The sequence below is a fragment of the Mizuhopecten yessoensis genome, unplaced genomic scaffold (assembly GCF_002113885.1).
Source record: "Mizuhopecten yessoensis strain PY_sf001 unplaced genomic scaffold, ASM211388v2 scaffold10589, whole genome shotgun sequence".
NCBI lineage: Eukaryota > Metazoa > Mollusca > Bivalvia > Pectinida > Pectinidae > Mizuhopecten > Mizuhopecten yessoensis.
Genome location: NW_018408622.1, coordinates 726,985 through 751,023, shown reverse-complemented (window position 1 = coordinate 751,023; position 24,039 = coordinate 726,985). Strand labels below are relative to the sequence as shown.

The window sequence follows — 24,039 nt, the reverse complement described above, 5'->3', positions numbered from 1 at the left end:
ATTTACAAACTGATTTTAATTTTCACTTCAAGATAATTTTACCATAGATGTCATTCTATCTTGATACCAAATGACTGTTAAGTACTTTATACTGAGGATTTTCACCCCATTGAAATTTTCGCTTTTGCCTTCCATAATGAGGGGGAATTTATTATTACAGCGAACATTCTTAAACAATGTAATACACATACATAATAAACATGAAGTATTTAAATGTAAGGGGCAAAATCAACACTGTGCGATATTGATTATATCGGCAAATGGTAGAAGTTTGCCAGGGTATAAGTTTGCCTTAATTTGCCTGGGTATAAGTTTGCCTGGGTGAAAGTTTGCCTTAGTTTGCCTGGGTATAAGTTTGTCTGGGTGAAAGCTTGCCTTAGTTTGCCTGGGTATAAGTTTGCCTGGGTATAAGTTTGCCTGGGTGAAAGTTTGCCTTAGTTTGCCTGGGTATAAGTTTGCCTGGGTGAAAGTTTGCCTTAGTTTGCTTGGGTATAAGTTTTCCTCAGTTTGCCTGGGTGAAAGTTTGCCTTAGTCTGCCTGAGTGAAAGTTTGCCTAGTTTGCCTGGGTGAAAGTTTGCCTTAGTTTGCCTGCATGGGTGAAAGTTTGCCTTAGTTTGCCTGGGTATGAGTTTGCCTGGGTGAAAGTTTGCCTTAGTTTGCCTGGGTATAAGTTTTCCTTAGTTTGTCTGGGTGAAAGTTTGTCTTGCCAAAACTTTCCCTGTATATAGTATAAATTTAAGGACAGATAATACTATATTCTGAGACAGGCACCTTCCTTTATATTGTGTAATTGTGATCAAGGCAGTATTTAAGTACAGTCCTTTCATATATGTTATACATGCTATAACCTAACACTGAACAAAAAATGTAATCTTTTAAACAAATCAATTCTTGGACAGGAAACTACAGAACTATTTTTGTCATCTATCGGATCACGAACACAGGTGATGAAGTTTAGGATGGGTTGAATAACATTTCAAACATTTAAACATAAAAGTGGTTTTGTGAGTGAGGTCATAAACTTCATAATTCAATAGACAATGCTTAGGCGTCCTTATAGATATTGTGAACTTGAGCTGTGATAGAAAAGGTTTTGGATACAAAGTTCCATTTGAAGGTGTATAGTGTTACCCATTAATTACAGTACAGAGAAAACAGTCTGCCTCGGTGTTTATCTGTCTACAAGGACATTGGACCTGACTGTGCAGTAAACAGTCTGCACATTCCTGTGCACCTAGCTAGCAATAACCTTCCTGTATGATAACATATACAGGTAAGGACAGCTAGGTATATCTACCCTGCAAAACAGCCCATTACAGGTAAGGACAGCTAAGTATATCTACCCTGCAAAACAGCCCATTACAGATAAGGACAGCTAGGTATATCTACCCTGCAAAACAGCCCATTACAGGTAAGGACAGCTAGGTATATCTACCCAGCAAAACAGCCCATTACAGGTAAGGACAGTAAGGTATATCTACCCTGCAAAACAGCCCATTACAGGTAACTGACATGTAGTCCCATATACCATCTCACAGGCCTTAACCCTTTCACCACTGTAGACCATAATGGACTCATCCGAATAAATGTATGGTAGAGTCTACTAAAATTACCCAGGGGTGAAAGGGTTAAGGTAACACTACTATGCATACTGGTGATGGAACATTATAAAGCTAATCAAGAAAAACAATTACAGGATAAAGTAAATTTCACATCTTTTAATCAAATTCTTTTATTTCCATTTGTAAAAAATATCATTATTTTTCAATTTCCCCCTATCATTCTTTGTTCAGCAATCTGTTTTGAAGGGACAATTGAGTCGACCATAATCTGTGACCAAAATCTCAGAAAAAATTACTCCAGAAATTTCATATATTTATAACTACATTTTGCTGTTGATGGTTTTTAAGGAAAATTTCAAAAACAAAGAAATCAGAAAAAATGACCTGGGAAACTAAAAACCCTATGAAACTACCGTAGTTGCCATAAAAAGCGGCCAGGGCACTAACATTTAAATAACAAAATGTAAGCTACATACCTATAATTAACTCTACTGATTTTGGTGGTAGTAATAATTACTGCTTGTGACTAAATTCTGACTAAAATCTATCTATTTATGCAAAAAACAAATGTCATTTACTGGAGCGCTGGTCAGGATCGAGGGTGTGGGTCAGTTTGTGGCATTTATATAATTTCAATATTGGTGCCGAAAAAGGGATATGAGCACTTTAAGGGCACAGGACACTATTTACAACGAATACAGCAGTTTTAATCTACTAAAATGAAATAGTGATTATGACCATACCTCAAAAACAGAGACAATCTTGATATTGCACAGTTAATTTTTTCAAAATCTTTTCCACCAAAATCTATATTAGATTTAGTCAAATCTGAGCGCTATTACCCACCATTTGAAGAACATCCTCGTCTCTTGGCAACACATCCAATTTGAGTAGGGGCTCGTCGGAGGTTTGTATCAGCGAGATGACCTGTGGGTAAGACTGGCCGATGATAGGTATGTTGTTGATAGACAGGATACGATCTCCTTCGTTAAGACCGGCGTTTTGGGCAACACTGTCTTCTTTTACATGCTTAACGAATATTGTTTCCATGGGCTCCAGTCTGCGCAGCTTGGGCCGCTTACAGGAGATTCCATGATGGTATTCTTGGGAGTCATCGCTAGACTGGGGAAGAGAAGAAAAATATTGCTAAGTTTTAGTACATCTATATCAACATGTCACATTAATTTTCCAAATACACGTGGGTAATATCATACCTCATCTTTCTAACAGTGCGTCTGATTGGTTGACACTGGTCACATGACCGGCAATAAAAGATCATGTCACCCTCATGCTCAAGTTTCCCACCATCATATTTCCCTTATTCAGAGCCTCTTTAGAAAAATTGGCAAGAGCTGGAAGGAGACGACAACAATGATACTGGTCACATGACGGGGAAATAAAAGATCATGTCGCCCTTTTGCTCTCAAGTTTCCCTGACAATTTTACAATTATTTAGGAACTCTCTAGAAAAATTGGCAAAAGCCACCACAACCTAGTTCCCAAAAACGGAAGCAAACGACAACAATGGCGCATCAACCTGATAATCTCTTCTATTGTGTTAATGTATTCGATTTATTTATTTCATTTTACTCAAATATGATCTTATTTGACCATGTTACTCTGGTTAGATACTAGCTCTATCCTATGGACTTGGATAAAGACAGAATTTCTGTTTAGCTCATATGCGATAGAGCATCAGTGACTTATTTAAACCAAATCAGGTCCTGGATTTGATCACAAGTTGGGGCTTCGAAAAATAATTACCTCCGTTATCAACATAAAGCATACATTTTGAAAATAGAAAATTTAAGATAAACACATAAAATAAACAAAATCACTGTTAAGGCAGGGTTGATAAGCTGACATCAGCCACTGATAACTAAATTGGACAATATTGGTACAGAGAGTGTAGACAGGTAACTATCAAGTAAGGTAAAAGTAAACACTGTTATCTACCGATCAATACAGGACAGCTACAGATTATGTCCTAAACCACGGCTCTCCCAATGTGTGAAATCTATGAATGGGACACGCACGTCTCCTGTCCTAATCACCCTGTCTGGTCGTCGGTGGACACGTCTATTTACAGTCATGCAAATCGATGACATTTCGGCCTCACCCATAAAGACGAATACGACCTGGTAATATATGGGTCAATGTTAATATCTGTACCCTTTATCCCGAAGACACACCTCACACGCCACTGGATAACGGGATTATGTACGGAGTCGGTTGTGACGTACGTTTCAAACCACATAAGCCATGGGGGAAATAAGGTTTCAAGTACATTTCAATCAACCTGTTTATCATAAAGTAAAACCTATTATAGTACCATGAAAACTGATTTACATATTTTTTACATTAAGAAACTTCTAAAGGAACTTCTATTTCAATATTTCAATTATAAATTTCATCTGTGAAACTTTGACATCAGCATGTTTCTGCCTCTTATTTCCATACTGTTCGCTTGCTTGTGGTTTTCATGACCAGTAAATGTCTAGTATGTTTTTCAGTACACTGATGACACAATTACAACTCAAATCTTTCAGTCAGGATACTGTCAATAATACATATCATGTATATGTGTTCGTTAGCTTATAACTCAATCATACAATGATAACATGTCATTTCTGTTTTCTAATCCTCCGTTGTTTATCTATAAATCATTCTATCTCTCTCAGACCCCAACCCTCATGTCCCCTATCTCCTGGTCTCAATATCTCAATATGTCTGTTTTCTAATACTCTGTTGTTTGTCAATTAATCGTTGTTTATCAATTAGTCATTCCATCTCTCTCAGACCACTCCCTCCGTCCCTTTATTGATCTTTACATCCTTTACTTTATAAAGTCGTTACCAACACAATTGCTCTACCTTTTGGACGCATCCTAGAATATCAATTCCCCCCCCCCCCCCCCCCCCATTTGATTTCATTATAACAAATAATTTAAACAATCTGGACTGTTTTGAGGATTAAGCAAACATTTTTTTAAAGTACAACCAGAAAATGTCTGTTCAGAAATGAAGTAGCTAGAGTTCTGAGACTGATTTTTTTGAAGATTTTCTAAATATAGCAACAGTGACCTTGGCCTTGACCTTTGAAACCCAAAACACAGAGATGCCAGAGGAATTCTCATACATGACCTTTGCTTAAAGTTTGATCAAATGGTCAAAGAATGAAGTTGCTAGAGTGTTAACATTGAATGGTGACAGACAGGATGGGATGGACATAAGCAACACTATATGCCCTAGCTCATCCCATCAATTTTATGAGTGGGCCTAAAAAAACCTTTTCAGAGTTGAAGGTATTTGGGGACTCCTGTAAGTGTTTACATGTGTAAGGATGTGTAGAATCTAACAAAAAGCCTTGCCCATTGTACAGAAATAAATAACATAAATACATCCCATCTGTTGAACTGCCTCCCCTAATCACCACAGAATATCCACTATCCTTCTTTTCCCAATTTTGTTATCTCTGATATTTTTAAGTAGGACATATGGGTTGTTTTTCCTCCTGTTTCCAACGACATATACTTCCTGCCTACTTCAGAGATCTGTCTCTCCTCTGTACAATAACTGTATCACACCGTCAGTCCTGTCTGATGTTAACGATAATTGTACCAGTTATGTTTCATGTGAAGCAATTAACATCAATGAGTCCTTATTGTTTATTTTTCTTTTTGTAATAATTTCTTTATAGTCTTAACAGGAAACTCTTTCAGATCCTTTAGTGTAGTGCTGATGTTACATCCTGTCAAGACAAGAAAATGTTTAAAAGTCAGCGTAAATAGACGAATAATGATAGTGAAATTAGACATTGTTAATTTCTCTATAGAGTTATAATATATACCTTGAATGTTATGCTGGTAGTGTTCACGTTTCAAAGAAGATTTTTCTTGATACTGTAATTAACCTAATAAGTGCTCCATCCTTTGTAAATACCCTTTATCCTTTTCCTGTTGTGACAGTGCCATCCAGATATCTTCATCAATTATATACATTTGTGATACATGTGATAAGTATACTGAGGATTTTGGGAGGTTTTTGTAACCTGAAAAATGTGTCCACAAAAGCTGACAAGGTCTTAGTCTGCGCCAATAATCTAGGAGGTTCTATTGTTGTAGTGGAGGGTGGACAAGTTTGTATTTTCCTGTAACAATTGGCAAGTCCTGCACTATAGAAGATTCGTTTACAAGGGGAAGTCAGCACTAGCATCTAGACATATTGTTGAGTTCAAAAAAAATTGTGAATACATTTTTAATTCAATGTTAGTTTTACAGTAGTCATATAGTTCCAGTTCGCAAAAATTAGTAAAAATATAACTGTAGCTAATTTTGAGAAATTCACAAAAATTATCTTTCACCCCCCCCTCCCCCCATTTACTGTAATTGGGTATAATTGGACCTGTCATAAGTACATCACAAATGGACAGGTGTGACATGGGGCTCTTTGCAGATAGGATGGAATTACATTGAAATTACATCAGGAAGGTTATCCTTTTAACGTATTCGGAATCTAATTCAAAATTGAATTCTTCTTAATTATATCTTAGCATATTTGAACTACTTAGAGAAGAAAGCTAATTATTTTCAAGGTAATTGTAATAATGAGTTCAAAAGAGGTCTTCAACGGATAAAATTGCTGAATTATGAAACAAGATCACAAAATGACATATTATCATGACTGAGTGGCCTTGGGAGCTCTTGGTTGTGCATATCAGCTTCTTTCAATTCATAAGCCACTATATTCAATTTACAAAAAATCTATTTTTTAAATTTCATACTTTAAACAAATACAGTAATTTTCTTTTTTTAGTTCGTGTCATATATCATAAGTTTTTGGGCAGTAATTTGACAATTAGAAGGCCTAAAATAGATTTTGATAAAGTATCATAACTTCAAGGTTTTTATTTTATTTTTGTAACGTTCTATTTAAAGCTGAGGTCATTTAAGGATGCAAATTTTTCAAGGAATTTTCTTTCAAATTGGAAAAACATTCTGGCTTGAATATGAATTAGTTTAACCTTAGATGACAGCATCTAAACATTTAAAGTGACTCACATTCTCAGATTTCCTGTCTTGCCATTGAATCGTGTCTTAGGGATCACGATTACATAACATCTTGATTTAGAGTTTTGTTTCTGGGGATCCCAAAAACGTTCTTTAGCATGATTAATTAATATTTATCTCTTGTGCACAATCTCATTTCCAGATTTTTTTTTCTGATTCATTTCTAGGGTGTTTAAATTTTCCAACTTTATAATTAATCAAGAATATTTCCATGTAACATAAATAAATTCCTAACAGACAGAAAAAAACCCAAAAAAACTGCTCATTAAGAAAGTGTGAAGTCCCTACTTTCATTTTGTAGTTGAGTGCACGCATATCAGATGGAAAATCCCGCTTTTTAGTGAAATTCCACCCCCACCCCCGATCATCACTCACTCACTCACTCACACTCACTCACTCACTCACTCACTCACACTCACTCACTCACTCACTCACACTCACTCACTCACTCACTCACTGTCAATGTCGTTATTTTTTCCCCCCCTTAATTAACATTGAGCACATTATAATAATTGCATCAGAGGGCCAAACATCTTTTGATATGTTTGTATTATGTTGTGTTCTTATACACTGTTCTTACACTGTGTGTTTACAAAAGTCATATGAATGAAATCTTTTGTCTTAAAAAAACACGAATAAAAAGTGCACATTTTCCTTCATCTGAATTGGACACATTTCTTTCAGTTTTTCGTTCTCCCATTAACGTTACTCTACATTAAGATTACAAGATGCCTCATCACTGCTAATTTACGGCGGGCCAAGGGTTCCGAGTGAACAAAATTGCAGGGAAATGTGATGACAACATGTGCATCGCATGTGCAAAACATGCCCTGTACAGTCTTGCGTTGGTAAAGTGATTCATTCAAGTAAAACGAACGCACGATTCTGCATCGTTTTCATCCGTACAGCTGGCATGTTATTCTAATTGTTTACACAAATTCTAAACATAATGATACGCTTCCCACGAAGATCCTCAGAATTCCTATCTGTTAATACTCCGACCATAACACTCGGTCTGACACATCATATCACGCAAGTAGGGGGTGAACTTTCAACAATGTAACACTCCCTCTTTAACTCACACCTTCAAATTCTTCTCCTTTTTCATGTTTTTGCTTTTCTTTTTGAAAATGTCATATTTAACTTCTAACAGATCTTTCTTAGATTAATTACTATAATAATCATGGTATTTTTGAAAATGGAGTTCAAATTGGGGGAAATCTTCGTCAAAACTTTGAAATGTTCAAATAGTGATGAATTGTGAAATGGAAAACATATCTATAGTTTTACCCCATTTGTTGTTTTGAAAGCTGGGTATTTATCTTGAAATAGCAAAAAAGATAACATTCCCTTTTACAAACAGAAAAAGAGTGGGGTGGGGCTTGATAAATCCCTTTCTATTTTTAATTTCCATATATTTGGTATACAGACCATAAGAACAGTGTGCTAGAAACAGAACTTTTATATGATAATTTGTGTTCAAAAGGAAATCAAAAGGAAAGAGACATCTTTCGATAGTAGGAGAATTTGTTTGGTAGTGGAGACAGTTTTGACCCGGAGATGGGAACATTGCAGAAAGGGGAGATAAACAATGGGGAAGGTTGTCTGGTATGCCAAACTTTTAATTTAAAACTTACATTTAATACTTTTGAACTTAATCATTAAATCTAAGCATAATCATTTTTTTCACTTGCTTATCTCCTGAATGCATGTTACGTTGACAACATCATGTTTATTTTTTCCCCTTTTAGACAGTGCATGTTCATCTTTATTTGCCATCAGGTAGTATACACAGCGAGGCTAGTGTTGGGAAGGTTCCTTCAAAGCTTCATCTGTCTGTCAGACTGAACTGTTGTTTACACTTCCTGTCACCTTTGTACATCACAGAACTGTTCTTGATGACTATATAAACTTTTTATGGCAGCTTCCAAGCTTTTACAAACATCACTGCGAAACATTTTCTCCCACATGTTGTCTTTCCCTTGCTTCTGTTACACAACAGACAGGTCCCTAAAATCTGTTTTCTGTCTGTCTTCGTTATAACTGCAATACTTGAGATACTCCTTTCATACAAAACTTTCTTTCAGTTTTAAAAGCCAAGAAAAGCAATGACAGAAACAAACCCAGCCTTCGAAAAAAAAAAATCCAGATGTGTATTTTCAATACTTGACTTTGTTGAAACGTCTGTGTTCTGTCTATGTCGGGTAGCCTTGCCAGTGTGTAGTTGTGTAAGTTTGAAAGGTTCGTTCTGTTTATAAACACCGACAGCAATACTAGACTCTGGTGAGGTGAATGAAACAAATGTTTCTTGCACCAGAAAAGTTCATTGGTTATCAATCAAAACTCGGTTTGAGTGCGTTCATAAATATCTGCTGAATCCGATGGCCTTCAGTAATTTAAAACTTTTATCCATTGTGTAACTAGTTGTACATTTCCCCCCCCCCCTCCCCCCCCCGATTCAACAGATAGGCATTAGATAAGTTAATGACCATTGAATAAGTCTGTAAGCTCAATAACATCATATATAGAAGAACTGCATCATTGAACTTTCACAACCTAAAAGACTTTAAGGAATAAAACCATTTTGTTTGCAAGAATGGAAGGAACATCCTGTGCTTTTATTACACAATTTACCTGAAATTGTGAAGAGAAAATATAAAATTTATCATAAACTGTATAACATGAAACAAATGCCCATCATTGGTAAAATCTACATTCACCAAGTATTGATTTCACTATTAACATATAACTACTATATATATATATATATTGTATACTGTTTACTAATATGCATGCTCCTGATGTATACTTTCTCTTCATTGAGAGCGTAAAAGGCAATAGTGAAACCGTTGTGATCAAGAACATTTTGAGCGAAAGAAAAAAACCAATTCACGATGAATAATGTGAGGCAGCGATATTCAAACTTCAGGTTAATAACTCAAAGTCGATTAGAAATAAGCAAGCTGAATCCCTGACATCAACTGTCGAATAATAATTAAAATTCATAAGCGAATTAAAATATAGATATTCAGAAACAAACTTTACCCAAGAAATCGGAAATCGTCAGGTTCATTAGAAATCAGCAATTTGGATCCCTGACATCATATGTCAAATAACTATAATTCACAAGCGAAATAAAAAAAACAGATATACTGGCACGGACTTCACCCTGGAATTCGGAAAACATGGGAGTCTTGCTTACCTCGTATTGGTCTTGTAGGGAAAACTCTGGGGGGTAGACAATGAAGTGACGGAGGGTGAATCCGTAGCCTTGGTCAGTCCTCGGGATAAACACTGCCCGTGGGCCGTTCCAGGGGGGTAGTAAGGGACTCAGTGGCTGGTCATCTTCACTCGGCTGAAACAACAAAAAAATAACCAAATTTAATATAGACAGCGATAAAGGAATGATAACCTGTCATTCTAGTATATTCTGAAAAAAGATTGACATGCCATGTTATGAAACACTATAGAGTACTATCAGATGGACTTCGAGCGACCCCAATACGAGGAAGTAGAAAACCCCAGGTACATTGATCCCACACAGCTGGGAGTCTAGATCATTAAATCTGTGTATTACGACATCATAGCAAATGTTTCCTTACTTATAGATTAAGTCATCAGTCAGCTATTTCAATGATCATAGGGTGAGGTGAACTATTGACCCCAGGGTGACTGACAGAAGACCAACTTAAGGGTCAAATCGACTTGTAGTGACGTAGTACATCCAATATCTAACAGTTAAAGCCTCCATTGGTCAGTGAAAACCCCCACAGTATTCGTTAGTGATGTAACACCACCACTGCACAGGGTTAGTGAACCCTGTCTGTGTGGTGATACAGCAGGATTATCCCTGGTTAAAATTATGTTAGGTCATTACTTGGACATCCATAATAAACATGAGGCAAAGACTTGACCGTCCGAGTGGACAACACTTCATGGCCGGAACACCAGTAATCACAGGTAATCATAGATGTACATGTGACTGTATACACCTGTACCACCTCATCACAGGTAAGGTAAAACATGTTGAGGAACACATCCTGTCCTTACTTAGTAAACTCTAAATATAGAAACACATAAACAGATCTGGCAATAGAAATTACGCTAAAAAAAAAAAAAAATGAAAATTTTACAATGCTCAATCTTCATTCAGACATATTTTCCCAATTTGTTTTGATTAAGATTACATGTTGACAAAGTATAAAATATCAGGAACTGCCTTGGATTTGCATTCATGAAAAAGAAATATGTCAACCAAGCTCAAAATAAAATTGTACTACCAGGATTTTTTTCTGATTTGCTTGCATCACATATTTAAGGATCCCTGTCCCACTGCACTGCTGTTTTACTTTTATACACTAACCTTCCCTTAAGTCCCCTTTGGATATGCTTCCATTAACAATGTGAGGTCCAGGGTTCGAGTCTTGGTCGAGCCCTGATGAATTTTTACACTCGGAACACTTGATGTTGTTTTATTTAGTTCATCTTTTATCTTTTTCATGAAAATCCCACAAGGTAATTCGGGTTTCTTCCCAGAAATGATATATCAAGGCTATAGTCATGCCGGTAAAAACCAGCTACCAATACTTAGTTCTAGGTACGAGGATCCTTAAACAAATTATAGGTTAAGATCCCGAACAGAAGCTCGGTAGGCACGCTATTCCCGTTTCCTTTTATGATATCCACCAATCCACACTGACAAAATCAACTCCAACTTGTTAACAGGAATCCACACATTAAAGATGCTCTTTTGTAAATGAAAATCTCCCCAGATTCGCAGCAGAAATGACACAAGCCTCTAAACATATGAACACTGAACAGTACGGCCGAGGTTTATAAGGAAACACCTGAGGTCATCACGTTGAGATCAGCCGTAATGTGTAGTATATAAGGTTATACAAACATCTGGCCACTTACATAGTCGCCGCGGTCATCAAACCAAATCTATAATTACAAATGTACCTCTAGGCCTCCAGCTTCAGTTCTGATACAATCCACCATATGATCGTGAATTAAATCAACAATCACACTCATCTTGCTTCACCTTATACGGTATCTATGCATGTTTACCTTCTATATACCTCTCACTTAAGGTCAGAGGTCGGTGTGTAGAAACCATTGCGTGTTTATCAACTGTACATTTTTAAGAATATGTAAATATAACACGTTTATTCCTGGAATGTTTAAGTATCAGCACTATCAGATTCTGTCAAAGAAGACATAAATCTTGTGATTTTTTCGGAGGATTGTAATAAAATGTAAGTAGCGAGAGTGCAAGTGCCTGTTTTTTGTCTTTTACGCTACTAATGTAATATCCTCCGGGATTAAGTACATGCACGAGATTACAGTGTGTAACCCAAAGTGAAGACGACATCAAACGGATCGTATTCCCTGTTTACACAGCCTCGTTGGAAACATCAGTTAACAGTGAAATGTACACATCGTAATGATATTGTATATATAGTAGGTTGAAAATTAAGCAACATATTTTTTACTTCCTATCATTTCTAGTTTACATGACTTCATACTTCATATACCTGGACGATACATTTTCTGTGATACAAAAGCTAAGTATACCAATATCAACCTGATATGTTTTGTCTGAAATTCAACACTTGAAATGAAAAAAAAAGAGTTGTATTTAGGAGTCAGCATTTACGACACAACACAACTACATATGTCATGTTTTTATGAGAAATATGATCACTGAAATATTACCTTGAAACCAACATTCCTTCAAAGCATTGCAAAGTAAATTATTTAAACAATAGGCAGAATATACCTACATGTACTCAGAAGAGGATGACTCTGCAATCTGTTGGCTGAGCATGTTTGTGATCACAGACACTTAAGTAGTACGAAGTATTCACTCAGCAGCTTATGAAATAAACACATTCCATGCCAACACACCATATCTACCAAATCAGGAGGAAAAAAAACGCAACACTGATCCTGCATGATAAAATCACCATATAGCTTTTCACAGATCCAGACCAAACATTTGAAGGATTGAGTTTTCAAATATTTTGAAAAAGCACAATCTATCGTCGAAAAATAAACTTAAAACAGTGATCTAAATGTGATGAAGCCCATTGTAAAACTCATCTGCAAACCAGACCAAACATGCAATAGATACGGATTAGTCTATTCCTGCGAACACCGCTCAATGGAATCACATAAAGCTGTCAGGTCGGTGGTAATCACACATGACATGGCGGCCCTGATGAAGAGATTCACACATACCAATTATCTGAGTCTCCACACAGGAATCACAACACAAAATACCACCGTCACACATTAATCTGCTACAGTTATGTGTTGGTATACAGCCATGATTATCCCATTCCACTGATTAACACTGTATAAGAGATTGCCTTTAAGCTCAGGTCACCTTTTTTGGGGGACCATCTTTTCTCACATCATTTCCTTATTCTCGCTATGTTCTAATGAAAATCCTTAATTCAGAATCATAAGAGTTGTTCTTTTTCTCCTGACCATGTATTTCTCATAATTCTCAGGCATTATATTTCTGTGTCCTGATTTTTTTCTCTGTGACATTACCTAATTGCCACGAAGTTCTATCTTTTGCCATCTCTTTCTCTCCGGCATGTTTTTCTGGTTTTTTTCTTTTTGAAGTTATATTAATTTCTATCTCCAAGTCTAGATCAAATTCAGAATCTTAGAGTAGGCCTTTTTCCCTTTCTCTAGCATGTATCTATCATAATTCTCTGGCATTAACCCCATCCCAGCCCCAGCCCTTTGTTTTTTCCTCTCTGACATTACCTCATTCCTGCTAAGTTCTACCTCCAAGTCTAGATGTAATTCCGAATCTAAGAGTGGCCCTTTTTCTCTTGAGCATGAATCTCTCATAGTTCACCGGCATTATTTTTACCTTGTTTTGTTTTTTAGTTGCTTTCTGATGACATTACATGTACCTTGTTCCTGCTAATTTCTTTCTCCAATTCTAGATCTGATTTCTGAATCTTAAGAGTTGCCCCTTTTTTCCTCTCATAATTCTGTGGCATTATTTTATATTCCCCTGTCATGGTTTTTTTCTGACGCCATCTTTTTTCTCCTCAGACTGTCTTTCTTCTCTCCAACACTGTCTTAACGATAGCATCATGTAGATATATGCTATGTATATGATATTTAAAATTTTACACTGTCTTTAAAGGTTTCTTAAGGGTTCCAGCTGTCTCTGGAAGTAACTTAGAATCAAAATCAGATGATAATCGTACATACTGTGATAAAATTCTCCAGGCCTATCTGACTCTTGTACACGTTGAGATTACAAATGAGTCATGCTCACCATAGATAAGTTATTTTAATCAGTATTCAAAATAAGGAAAAGTAAAGATCCTGAAAAATATGTATATATATATTTTAATTATTTAGAAATATTTTGAAGTTTAAATATACGGAATAAAAATAATCAAATAAAATTTGACAAGAAATTATTGCACAAAATGAGCGTGTTGCATAATTCTTACAGTAAGTAAAGTGTCAAGTAGGAGGCTGAAAATTTAACTCATTCACCCCTACATATCTAAACTGGACTTTCCCAGTCTTTGATTTGGTAAGGTTCAATTGTGACATTAGGGGTTTTAGGTGATTAATGCCATAAATGTCTGTGGGATCATGAGAAGAAATTACAGCATATTTCCTGCTTATAATCATAACCAGCTTAATTGCATACACAGATATGCATATAAGTGTTAAGAATGCAATTTGGCCTGGCCCCCACACCTTCTTTATTTATATATACCTAACGGTATGTGTCATCACGGAGAGTTGGCATGGAAACGCTAAATGTCATTACTTTGTACTATTACTGGTACAATGAATGTGTACTGGGTAGTACATGTATGCTATTCTATTACTCATTGTTAGGTGCAATAGAAAAGGTCGTCAAGATGCCGACTGGGTGATACAAGTATGATAGGCTATTACTCATGTTTAGGTACAGTAGAAAAGGTCATACAGATGTGTACTAGGTAGTACAAGTATAATATTCTATTACTCATGTTTAGGTACAACAGAAAAGGTCATACAGATGTGCACTGGGTAGTACAAGTATGATATTCTATTGTTCATGTTTAGGTACAGTAGAAAAGGTCATACAGATGTGTACTAGGTAGTACAAGTATGATATTCTATTGTTCATGTTTAGGTACAACAGAAAAGGTCATACAGATGTGTACTAGGTAGTACAAGTATAATATTCTATTACTCATGTTTAGGTACAGTAGAAAAAGGTCATACAGATGTGTACTAGGTAGTACAAGTATGATATTCTATTGCTCATGTTTAGGTAGAGCAGAAAAAGTCTTAGAGAACACTGTATTTAAAAATACTCATATGTACAGATTAGGTAAAATGGAAAAAAGGCTATGTATATGTGTTAACAAATATGATATTCAATTTTTCATTGTATGCAGCTACAAAGGTCTAAAATTACATACATTCTGCCAATTACAAGTATATACTGGATTTTATTTAATTGTCATATTGTACTTCTCCGATTAAACTTCAAACTGTTACATTTTATGTTTTATATAAATGTATGTACAAGCACAGATTAACTGCTATTACATGATCAAAATAAAGTAGAACAGATCTATAGTGCAAATGGCTGTACCAAACTATAAACTATCCTTTATATGAGAAATTTATGAATATGACAGTATGAAATTGTCATCTCCGTATTTGATTAATTGGATCCAGATGGTACCAATGTTGTAGTGACAAATGCATGGTTAATAATAAATGCACAGTACCTGAATACCTCGCCCTAGAACTACAGCCTACAATACACACATATACTGTATCATAAATTCACCTTTCCATGTACCTATAGGTATAATGTTAAGTATCAACTACAATCAATTATTCTGTTACACACGGACCGTAAATGTATATCAAACCTTCCTTAGCACTGACTATCTTACGCCTATAGAGCTGAGTGTGGTTGGCAGCAGGTAACGGTACAGGTATCATGTTATTTGTAGTATCTGTCAAACATGGGCTTTCTAATCCCAGGAATGTGTAATTGCTCAATGACTCTTTCAGATCAAGTTGTTCTTAAGTGTACGTGGGCTGAAGTATTCTATACATGTTAGGATGAACAGAGTCGAAAGCAACATAATGTCACACTCATCGAAACATGCACTCCCAAATGCCTGCCACCAATAACTACAATGCATGCTTCCCTCCCCAAACGCTTGCCACCAATAACCACAATGCATGCTCCCCTCCCCAAACGCTTGCCACAAATAACAACAATGCATGCTCCCCTCCCCAAACACTTGCCACAAATAACCACAATGCATGCCCCCCTCCCCAAACGCTTGCCACCAATAACACAATGCATGATCCTCTCCCCAAACGCTTGCCACCAATAACTGCAATGCATGCTCCCCTCCCCAAACGCTCGCCACAAATAACCACAATGCATACTCCCCTCCCCAAACACTTGCCACAAATAACCACAATGCATGCTTCCCTCCCCACACGCTTGCCACAAATAACCACAATGCATCCTCCCCTCCCCAAACACTTGCCACAAATAACCACAATGCATGCTCCCATACCCAAACGCTTGCCACAAATAACCACAATGCTTGCTCCCCTCCCCAAACGCATGCCACCAATAACACAATGCATGATCCTCTCCCCAAACGCTTGCCACCAATAACTGCAATGCATGCTCCCCTACCCAAATGCTTGCCACAAATAACCACAATGCATGCTTCCCTCCCCAAACACTTGCCACAAATAACCACAATGCATGCTCCCCTCCCCAAACGCTTGCCACCAATAACACAATGCATGATCCCCTCCCCAAACGCTTGCCACCAATAACTGCAATGCATACTCCCCTCCCATCATTGTCAACAACATATTTGATAAGAATGTTATACAGTGCCAATTGTTATATGGCAACAACAAGTTACAGGACAGTCTCGCAAGGTTTTGTAAAATAATTTTGAGACAATAATTTTTCTCAGCTGCATTCTTTTGCTAGCTTATATTATCTCCCCCTTGTTTGAATCTTAGCATGAAACATCAAAGAGATCATAATTGTACGTCTTAATTTTTCCTAATATATTCAATAAACTAAACACAATTTACAAACATGACTGCAGGTGATATTACCCAGGTATTAACTCATTCACCCCTACATATTTAAACTGGACTTGCCCTGTCTATGATTTGGTAAGGTTCAAATGTGATTTTAGGGGTGAATGGGTTAAAGAAAGAAGGAGACAAATTTGATGAGTAAGGGCAAAGGATCTGGTAATTATTTGTATCATACAAGTACCATACTATTTATAATAATTAAACCTCATTTCTCATAGACTTTGAGAGTGCAGTGATGTCACTGGTAGGGTTTTTAGGATCGGGAAGGAGGCAAGTGTGAATGTAATAGCCAACATCTAGGTCTGGAATTCCCTATGGTGAAGAGTCTTCAAGCAGGCGATCTTAACAAGTCAAGACTGTCTGACAAAGGTCTTTAATTAAATACAGACTCTGAGTGAGTGTGTATCTCATAACTTCTAGACAACAAAATTAAACCTATCAAGTTTATATGGATAGAACCCATAACACTTACATTAGCCCGAAAACGAGTTGTAATGACATAATATATTCGTCCACTTGTAGACCTGGGGTAATAGGATATAGACATGAAACGGTTCAGAACAAAGGCCCCCATATCACAGCCTGGTAGCTCGGGCCTATCAGGTGACCTGTAGCTACCCACTTCTGAGGTTATCAACCTGGAGAAGGAAACCATCAAGTGCTGTAGCCACTATAAAGGATTTGCAAATAATCGCTACTTAATTGTTTCTAACAAAACATTGATGCAAAAAATCTTCAAATGCGATAAGTTTTCTTTATTCAATTAAACATATCCTGTTGAATTTCCAACACACTGAGTTTATAATATAATACATCCCCCCACACTGTCTCCTTCTGGCAAAACTGACATTACCAAGAACACTTCAAATGTCAATTTCGGACAAGTATTATCGCACAATATATCAACAGTCTAATGGCACAAGTGTATATTGTATTACAGGATCTCTGACGATTACAGTCTTAATCGGCCACATCATAGCTCACTACATTTCAAACATTGTTGTTTGTGTAAAATGTTCAGCATCAAAATTGTTATGTGACAACATATGTTTTATCATTATTACATTATCATAAGCTCCCTTTTCCATTTGTGGCATTTTTCATTTTTTTGTAACTCATTCATCCCTGAAATTTCATAATGAACTATTCCAACTTTTGATTCGGAAGAGTTCAAATGTGTCTTCAGGGGTGATTGAGATAATTACATATGCCCTTTTTAGACCAGTCATGACATCTTTCTATACAAATATGACAGAAACTTTGAAGACATTTTTAAAAATGATATTCAGTGATGTAATACTGTCTGAGTTCTAAGACTGAGAGCCGAGACAGACCAATCAGTCTGTTTGTAGTTTTATCAGTAAACTCTGATACGGCTGATTACACTAAGTTATATACTACGTACACAACTGACGTACACAATACCTACACATCAGTTACTCTTTGCCTGACAGTAGAACATATATTGCGACCAAACTACTGCAGCTGGGCATAAATTACGGCCCCCAACTGCATCAGGTGGGCATACATCAATATGTTAGCTGTCCCAAGAGGGCATCAATTAGGACTACTTATTGTCACAGTAGGTTCCTTCGAAATTCGAACATTTGTAACCCACATAATATACATAGTTATTAAATGAGAAGGGCATATTTAATATTGGGCGGATATAGATTTTACCATCAAAGGACGAAAATTTGACTGGGCGAATATTTCCCAGTATACTGTATTGGGACTAAACTGCCATACTAGGGCAGATATTAAGACCTTGGTATAAATGCCACGGTTGAAGGCAACCATTAAGAGATGATCTACCAGAGTAGGGTATTGATTGGAACCAAATTTGTATACAGCACGGTAAACAATCAGACACCATCTTCCTAACACAAAGTTCCATACATGTATTAGCAAAATATATACAATTCTCAAAGGTTTTGAAAATAAATATCTCTAAAAACATCCGTTATTGATATCAGCACCAAAGTGTAGATCAGTCAAGACCTCAAATGTTGGTTCTCAGGGACCCTAAAATTGCCAGTATCAGAACAATGTACACAATAGTTATAAGATTATTTAAGAATGAATTATACAAAAGGAGCACTGCTATATTGTTTAACTATAAAGCTAACAGGTGAATACATGTACTTACACATTACGGTGAGCCACACATGGTACATCCATTTTGGTGCCAAGCTTACATAAGTCAGGTGATATATACACTAACTGAGGTATCAGACAAACATTGCTGTGAAGGAAACACTAACGTCAGAGAAATTACGTAAATACAGTAGTTATTCCAAAGTCCATACACATAACGCGGCACACTAGGAAGCTGACTCCGACACTCACACACACACAAATTAACACTATCCTCAATCACATGGAGTCTGTTTGCATTCCGTGACATGGGAGTTTAGCCGACAGTAGATCAGTGGCCAGTAGTGGTCATTCCACCTACCCTTTAAAGGACATTTAAATTGCTGTTTAAAAATAGCACATAAATACCAAAGCTGGCAAAAAAACGATTCCAATTTAGAGTATACACACTAGGTGTATGTGGAATGCCATGTGGACGCGCGAGTAAGAGTCCTGCGGATCAATGGAGGACGCGGACAGGACACCAAATGTTTATAAATAACACATAAATACCACAAGGAAACATTTGTACGAGAGCTCAAGTCCTCATATCAGCTCCGTCACACAACCACAAAGCCCCACGTATCCCTCATTCAACAAAACTCTGATAACAATCTCCCGGCGGCCATGGGTCCTCCTTACGGCCAGGTAGTCACTTAAACGCTACCGTTGTATCTGTAATCGACAGGTACAACAGGTACGCCACAAACACTCTCCTTTATCCCCAAACTCGGAGGTAAAACCCTCCGCAAACACCGTTACCTCATCCCCCATTGATTATTACACCTGTAACACCACCCCACTGTCCACCTGTAGACCGTGAAATTACAAACAAGGGATGGTTAAACTGTTAAACCACAAACAACTGTGGTGTATTGTACTCAATCCCACGTACAAGTATGTCACATAAAGTGCCAAAACACAATAATCTTCTTGACCCTTTGACTCTCCAAACTTGGAACAGTAAGTGAAGTCCGGAGGTGTTTTTTAAGGTTGTAACCCTTTGGCAGGAACCCCTAGGAAATATAATTTACTAGGTATCTGCAAACAAACCTAATGCATCTGTTGTTATAACGCTACATCCAGAGAAATTAGGGTAAGAGCAAGTTCACGAGTTTTCTTTTTTTCTTTTTGAAATATTGTGACTATTGAGCACAAATCTAGACTTTCAAAATGGATTTTCAACAAATGTGCCACCCTGGTAAAATACTAGCCACTTCCTACCTACTCAGCTAGAGAGAATTTCTCTTTAGCTCATTCGGTAGAGTGTAAGACTAGTAAGCTAGAGGTCCAGGTTCGACTTGTCACCCTGGTAAAATATTAGCCACTTCCTACCTACTCGGCTAGGGAGAATTTCTCTGTAGCTCATTCGGTAGAGTCTAAGACTATTAAGCTAGAGGTACAGGTTTCGACTCTTATCAGAGGCATTGAAAAAATACCAACTGCGACCAGTCTATGTCTTGTATACAATGGTTTATGTTTAAACCAACTTTTATTACATAAAATTGTCAAATATGAAGAACAACTTATTACAATTTAAGATCATTGATGCATTCTCTCGATAAAGTGTAATACAATATATGAATCAGCACAGCACAGGTATTGATGCTGAATATTTCCACAATTTTTAAAAATTAACCTACCTCCATATAAGGTACCACCTGTACAGTACGAAACCTATGGGACTCCATGTTAGTCCAGTGACATCCAGTTTCAATTGACACCACACTGTATATGCCTTAAGGGTCTATCCCAATGTCCGGCACTCTGGCCGATATCCCCCTCACTAATCCTCCACTCTAACCACAAGTGGCCACGCTGGTCAACAAACGTCTACACTGACACCCATCCTAGTGGCACACAACGTATATGAAATGTACAAATCTGTGTCAATGTGACTCTTGCTTTGTTAGATGTCCTTAACGATGACTTTCAGTCAAGGTCACTGGTGAAAAATGTCACCCGATATAGTAATTATAACTTCCACAAAAGTATTTCAATACAAATAGCTGTCCCCTTCCCCGATGACCTTAACACACTTAACTGAATAGAGAAGATATATATCTCCATTATGTGTCAAATAATTCCAAACTCAACATCAAATTGTCAAAATGTTATTGCGCATAAAGCAACACAAACCTAAAATTTACGATGACTCATCTAACTAGTTTTGCTACAATTTAATGTAAACATAATCCTGATATAGTTTATACGGATGTGCACCAGTTAATTATGCTACGTATATTTGACACATATAACTTTGTAACACTGTATTCTATAAACACATTTCATAAATGAATACACATTATTTCCAGGAAGATTTTATTCAAAATTTCAAGTCATCTGTGTTTTGCGTATATAGTAATTATAAGAAGAATTATTGGCTTTAGAAATATTTATCATGTAAAGCTCAAGAAAATTTAATTGTTTAAAGTTTTTACGTCTGTGTATACTTAGGATTACACAGAACCCCAACTACACTGACATTATTGTAACATTAATCAGGCTAGTCTGGTGCAAATACATAAATCTTCCTACAAAAAGGCAAATTTTGACAGTTAATTTAAAAGTTAACAAGAAGAAATTTAAATAATTATATATTTGCTTGTCAATGTCTTGTCATGTATATATACACCTAACAGTGATGTGTCATGCTCCATATTTAAATATTCCATTTTTTTGACAAGGTGAACTTGGAAGAATTTCATTTCACAATGAAATCTATGTAAAATCAAACACAGCTTAGAACCGAAACTTCGGTGCATAATAATACAGGTTTAATTTGCATTGAAACACCTAGCCTGAAGATAGATTTGCAGTATGCAGGTTTCCATATTAAACAGGTCATTTTAGAAAGATATTACAATATCTAAAATTTCAAACATTTTTCACAATCACTCGTCAATTTCCTATTTGAATCAAAATCAATATATAATCAAATTATCTTTGATAATTAATCAATGCATAATCATGATCAATCAAACCAAAGAAAATTAGGTGTAATTAACCCATTCACCCCTACAGTCACATTTGAACCTTACCAAATCAAAGACCAGATAAGTCCAGTTAAACAATGTAGGGCTGAATGGGTTAACAATTTAAAGTTAAATGAATGAATTTCATGTAAGTTGGTCAAGTTGTTATACATACCTGTTGGTCCGATCGCCAATTATTCTGACCCGATACCTTATAGCCTCCGATCTGCTATAATCTGTCTAGGTCAGAGATATGTGTTGGCACCGAGCTAGCCTTCAACACCAGAAATGATCACCCTTTCCCTCCAGTCAATACCAGACTGTGTCACTGCCCAAACAGTTAAGTAGGATTTGGCACAAACTCAACACATCAGCCCCACATGACCCAGTCCTATGGCTAGATCCCCCAATCCACAGGTCTTATACATTCCGTGTTTTTACGCAACATGATAGGGACAGTGCTGGCTGTGAGGAAATGGAAAGCGTCATCAACTGATGCTTCTCAAAGCGAACAGGAAGAATTTGACGTAAAAGAGATCATTGATTTCTGGGTGTTACGCGACAGACAGCACTGAAGCTCTGCTAGTACTACGTAGTATCTAAAGATAGAATATCAACCCACGTCATAATCAAGGCAAGCCACCTGATCATAACCTTCGCTGATTGAAAACTACACTAAGTGACCAGAAAATGTGTGAATTAGTACATTAAGACGTTAAAATCTGTAAGATCGTCATCTCTAATAGGCAGGGCAGCATATTTTATATATGATGGTTATCACCTTATGTTAGAAACAGGCCACAAAATTGTAATGAAAACGTTTTTGTACTTACGATATAGCAAAACAGCCACAATTGCAATCTACGCAAGCTTGTAAATGAGGCGTCAAAACAGAGCAGGGTTATTCCAGGAGAGCAGCACTCTCGCTGCTACGCACACAGAGATTACATGTGACGATTACAGCAGATACACATGGCAATGTTTGACTGTGACGTGCTGTCTGTTACGCACTGCAGTGGGATGCTAACCTCTGGTAATAAGATGCACATCTCTCCAAAATGTCATCACTAACACATCAGAGATATATGTAGTAGGAATAGCATACTTTTAAAGTAATGTTGATCTTGATCATGTCAACGATAATATATACAGCAAAACCTGCTGATGTGAATACCTGTGTTCAGTGACCACCTGTGTTAAGAGACAACTTTCAATGTTTCTCATTGCAGTGATTTCATTGTGAACTGAACCTGCATTAAGAAAGCACCTTGACCTCTTTTTAGACTTCCCCAGTGTGGTCTCTTAATTACACAGGTTTAAATGTAATACTGACATTTTGCTTGGCTACTGTTTATCTCTTCACATTTGATATAAATGTTTGATATTATAACATACAGAATTTGTATTATCAGATATGATCAAATATAGATATCCAACATGTTACATACTACATGTATACATATTTCTGTACGTATCATTTTCGCTACATGTACATGTGGATACAACATTACAGAGCTGAGCTATCACCAGTAAACCACATGCTACACAGATATCAGACATATATAACTCACCACAGAAAAGAAAATCTCCCCCAGTGCATGTGGGCTAGACACTGTTAATCGGCTAACAATCTCCTTGGTTGATCGTAAAATGTTCCTGTTTTTAGACTTGAGCAAGTCTATCAAAACAGCACTCACCACAAATCCTTTTTATCCAGGGGAGATAAGAGTTTGGGCAGATAGTTATAAATACACAAACCGTAGCCTCCAGAAATCTAAATGTGGTCGGCAAGATGTTCACACGATATTTAAACATATTTTCCGAATTAAATGTTGAATCTTCTTGTTTGATTTTACGAATTTAAATCACAATCCCTTTATCTGTCAGTTCACACCCGTTAAAGGTTCTGTCTCTAGGGCTTCTCTAGTGTTGTCATACATCAACATTAAAGTTTTTTATTCGCTGATCAACATTTCCAAATGTTCTGCTGGGGTTAAAAATATAGGAGTTCCCCGTAGTCACAAACACGTATGTATAACACCTCTAAAACAACAACGCACAGGAAAGCTAAACATCTCTGTCAAAGTTGTGTACACCAGCTGGTGTCAGATCAGTTCATAAAATCCCCGGCGAAACCCATCAAAGTTGTCCAAGTGCA

At 36.8% G+C, this 24,039-nt stretch overlaps 1 protein-coding gene across 6 annotated transcripts in view; it reads right to left on the bottom strand.

The window, feature by feature from the left end:
- Positions 1-24,039, bottom strand: part of LOC110461186 (rho GTPase-activating protein 21-like) — a 109,110-nt gene that overhangs the window by 25,271 nt on the left and 59,800 nt on the right. For 2 of the 6 annotated variants that reach the window (XM_021514545.1, XM_021514546.1), the window contains exons 1-3: positions 20,550-20,612; positions 9,833-9,985; positions 2,409-2,684 (exon numbers count right to left, since the gene is read on the bottom strand). In XM_021514545.1, coding sequence (XP_021370220.1) covers positions 2,409-2,684; positions 9,833-9,985; positions 20,550-20,597 — 477 coding nt within the window. In that variant the 5' untranslated portion in view covers positions 20,598-20,612. Of the gene's footprint in view, positions 1-2,408; positions 2,685-9,832; positions 9,986-20,549; positions 20,613-22,056; positions 22,337-22,714; positions 22,822-24,039 lie in introns of those variants that run through there. The other 4 variants (XM_021514547.1, XM_021514549.1, XM_021514550.1 and 1 more) reach the window with 3 other exon arrangements.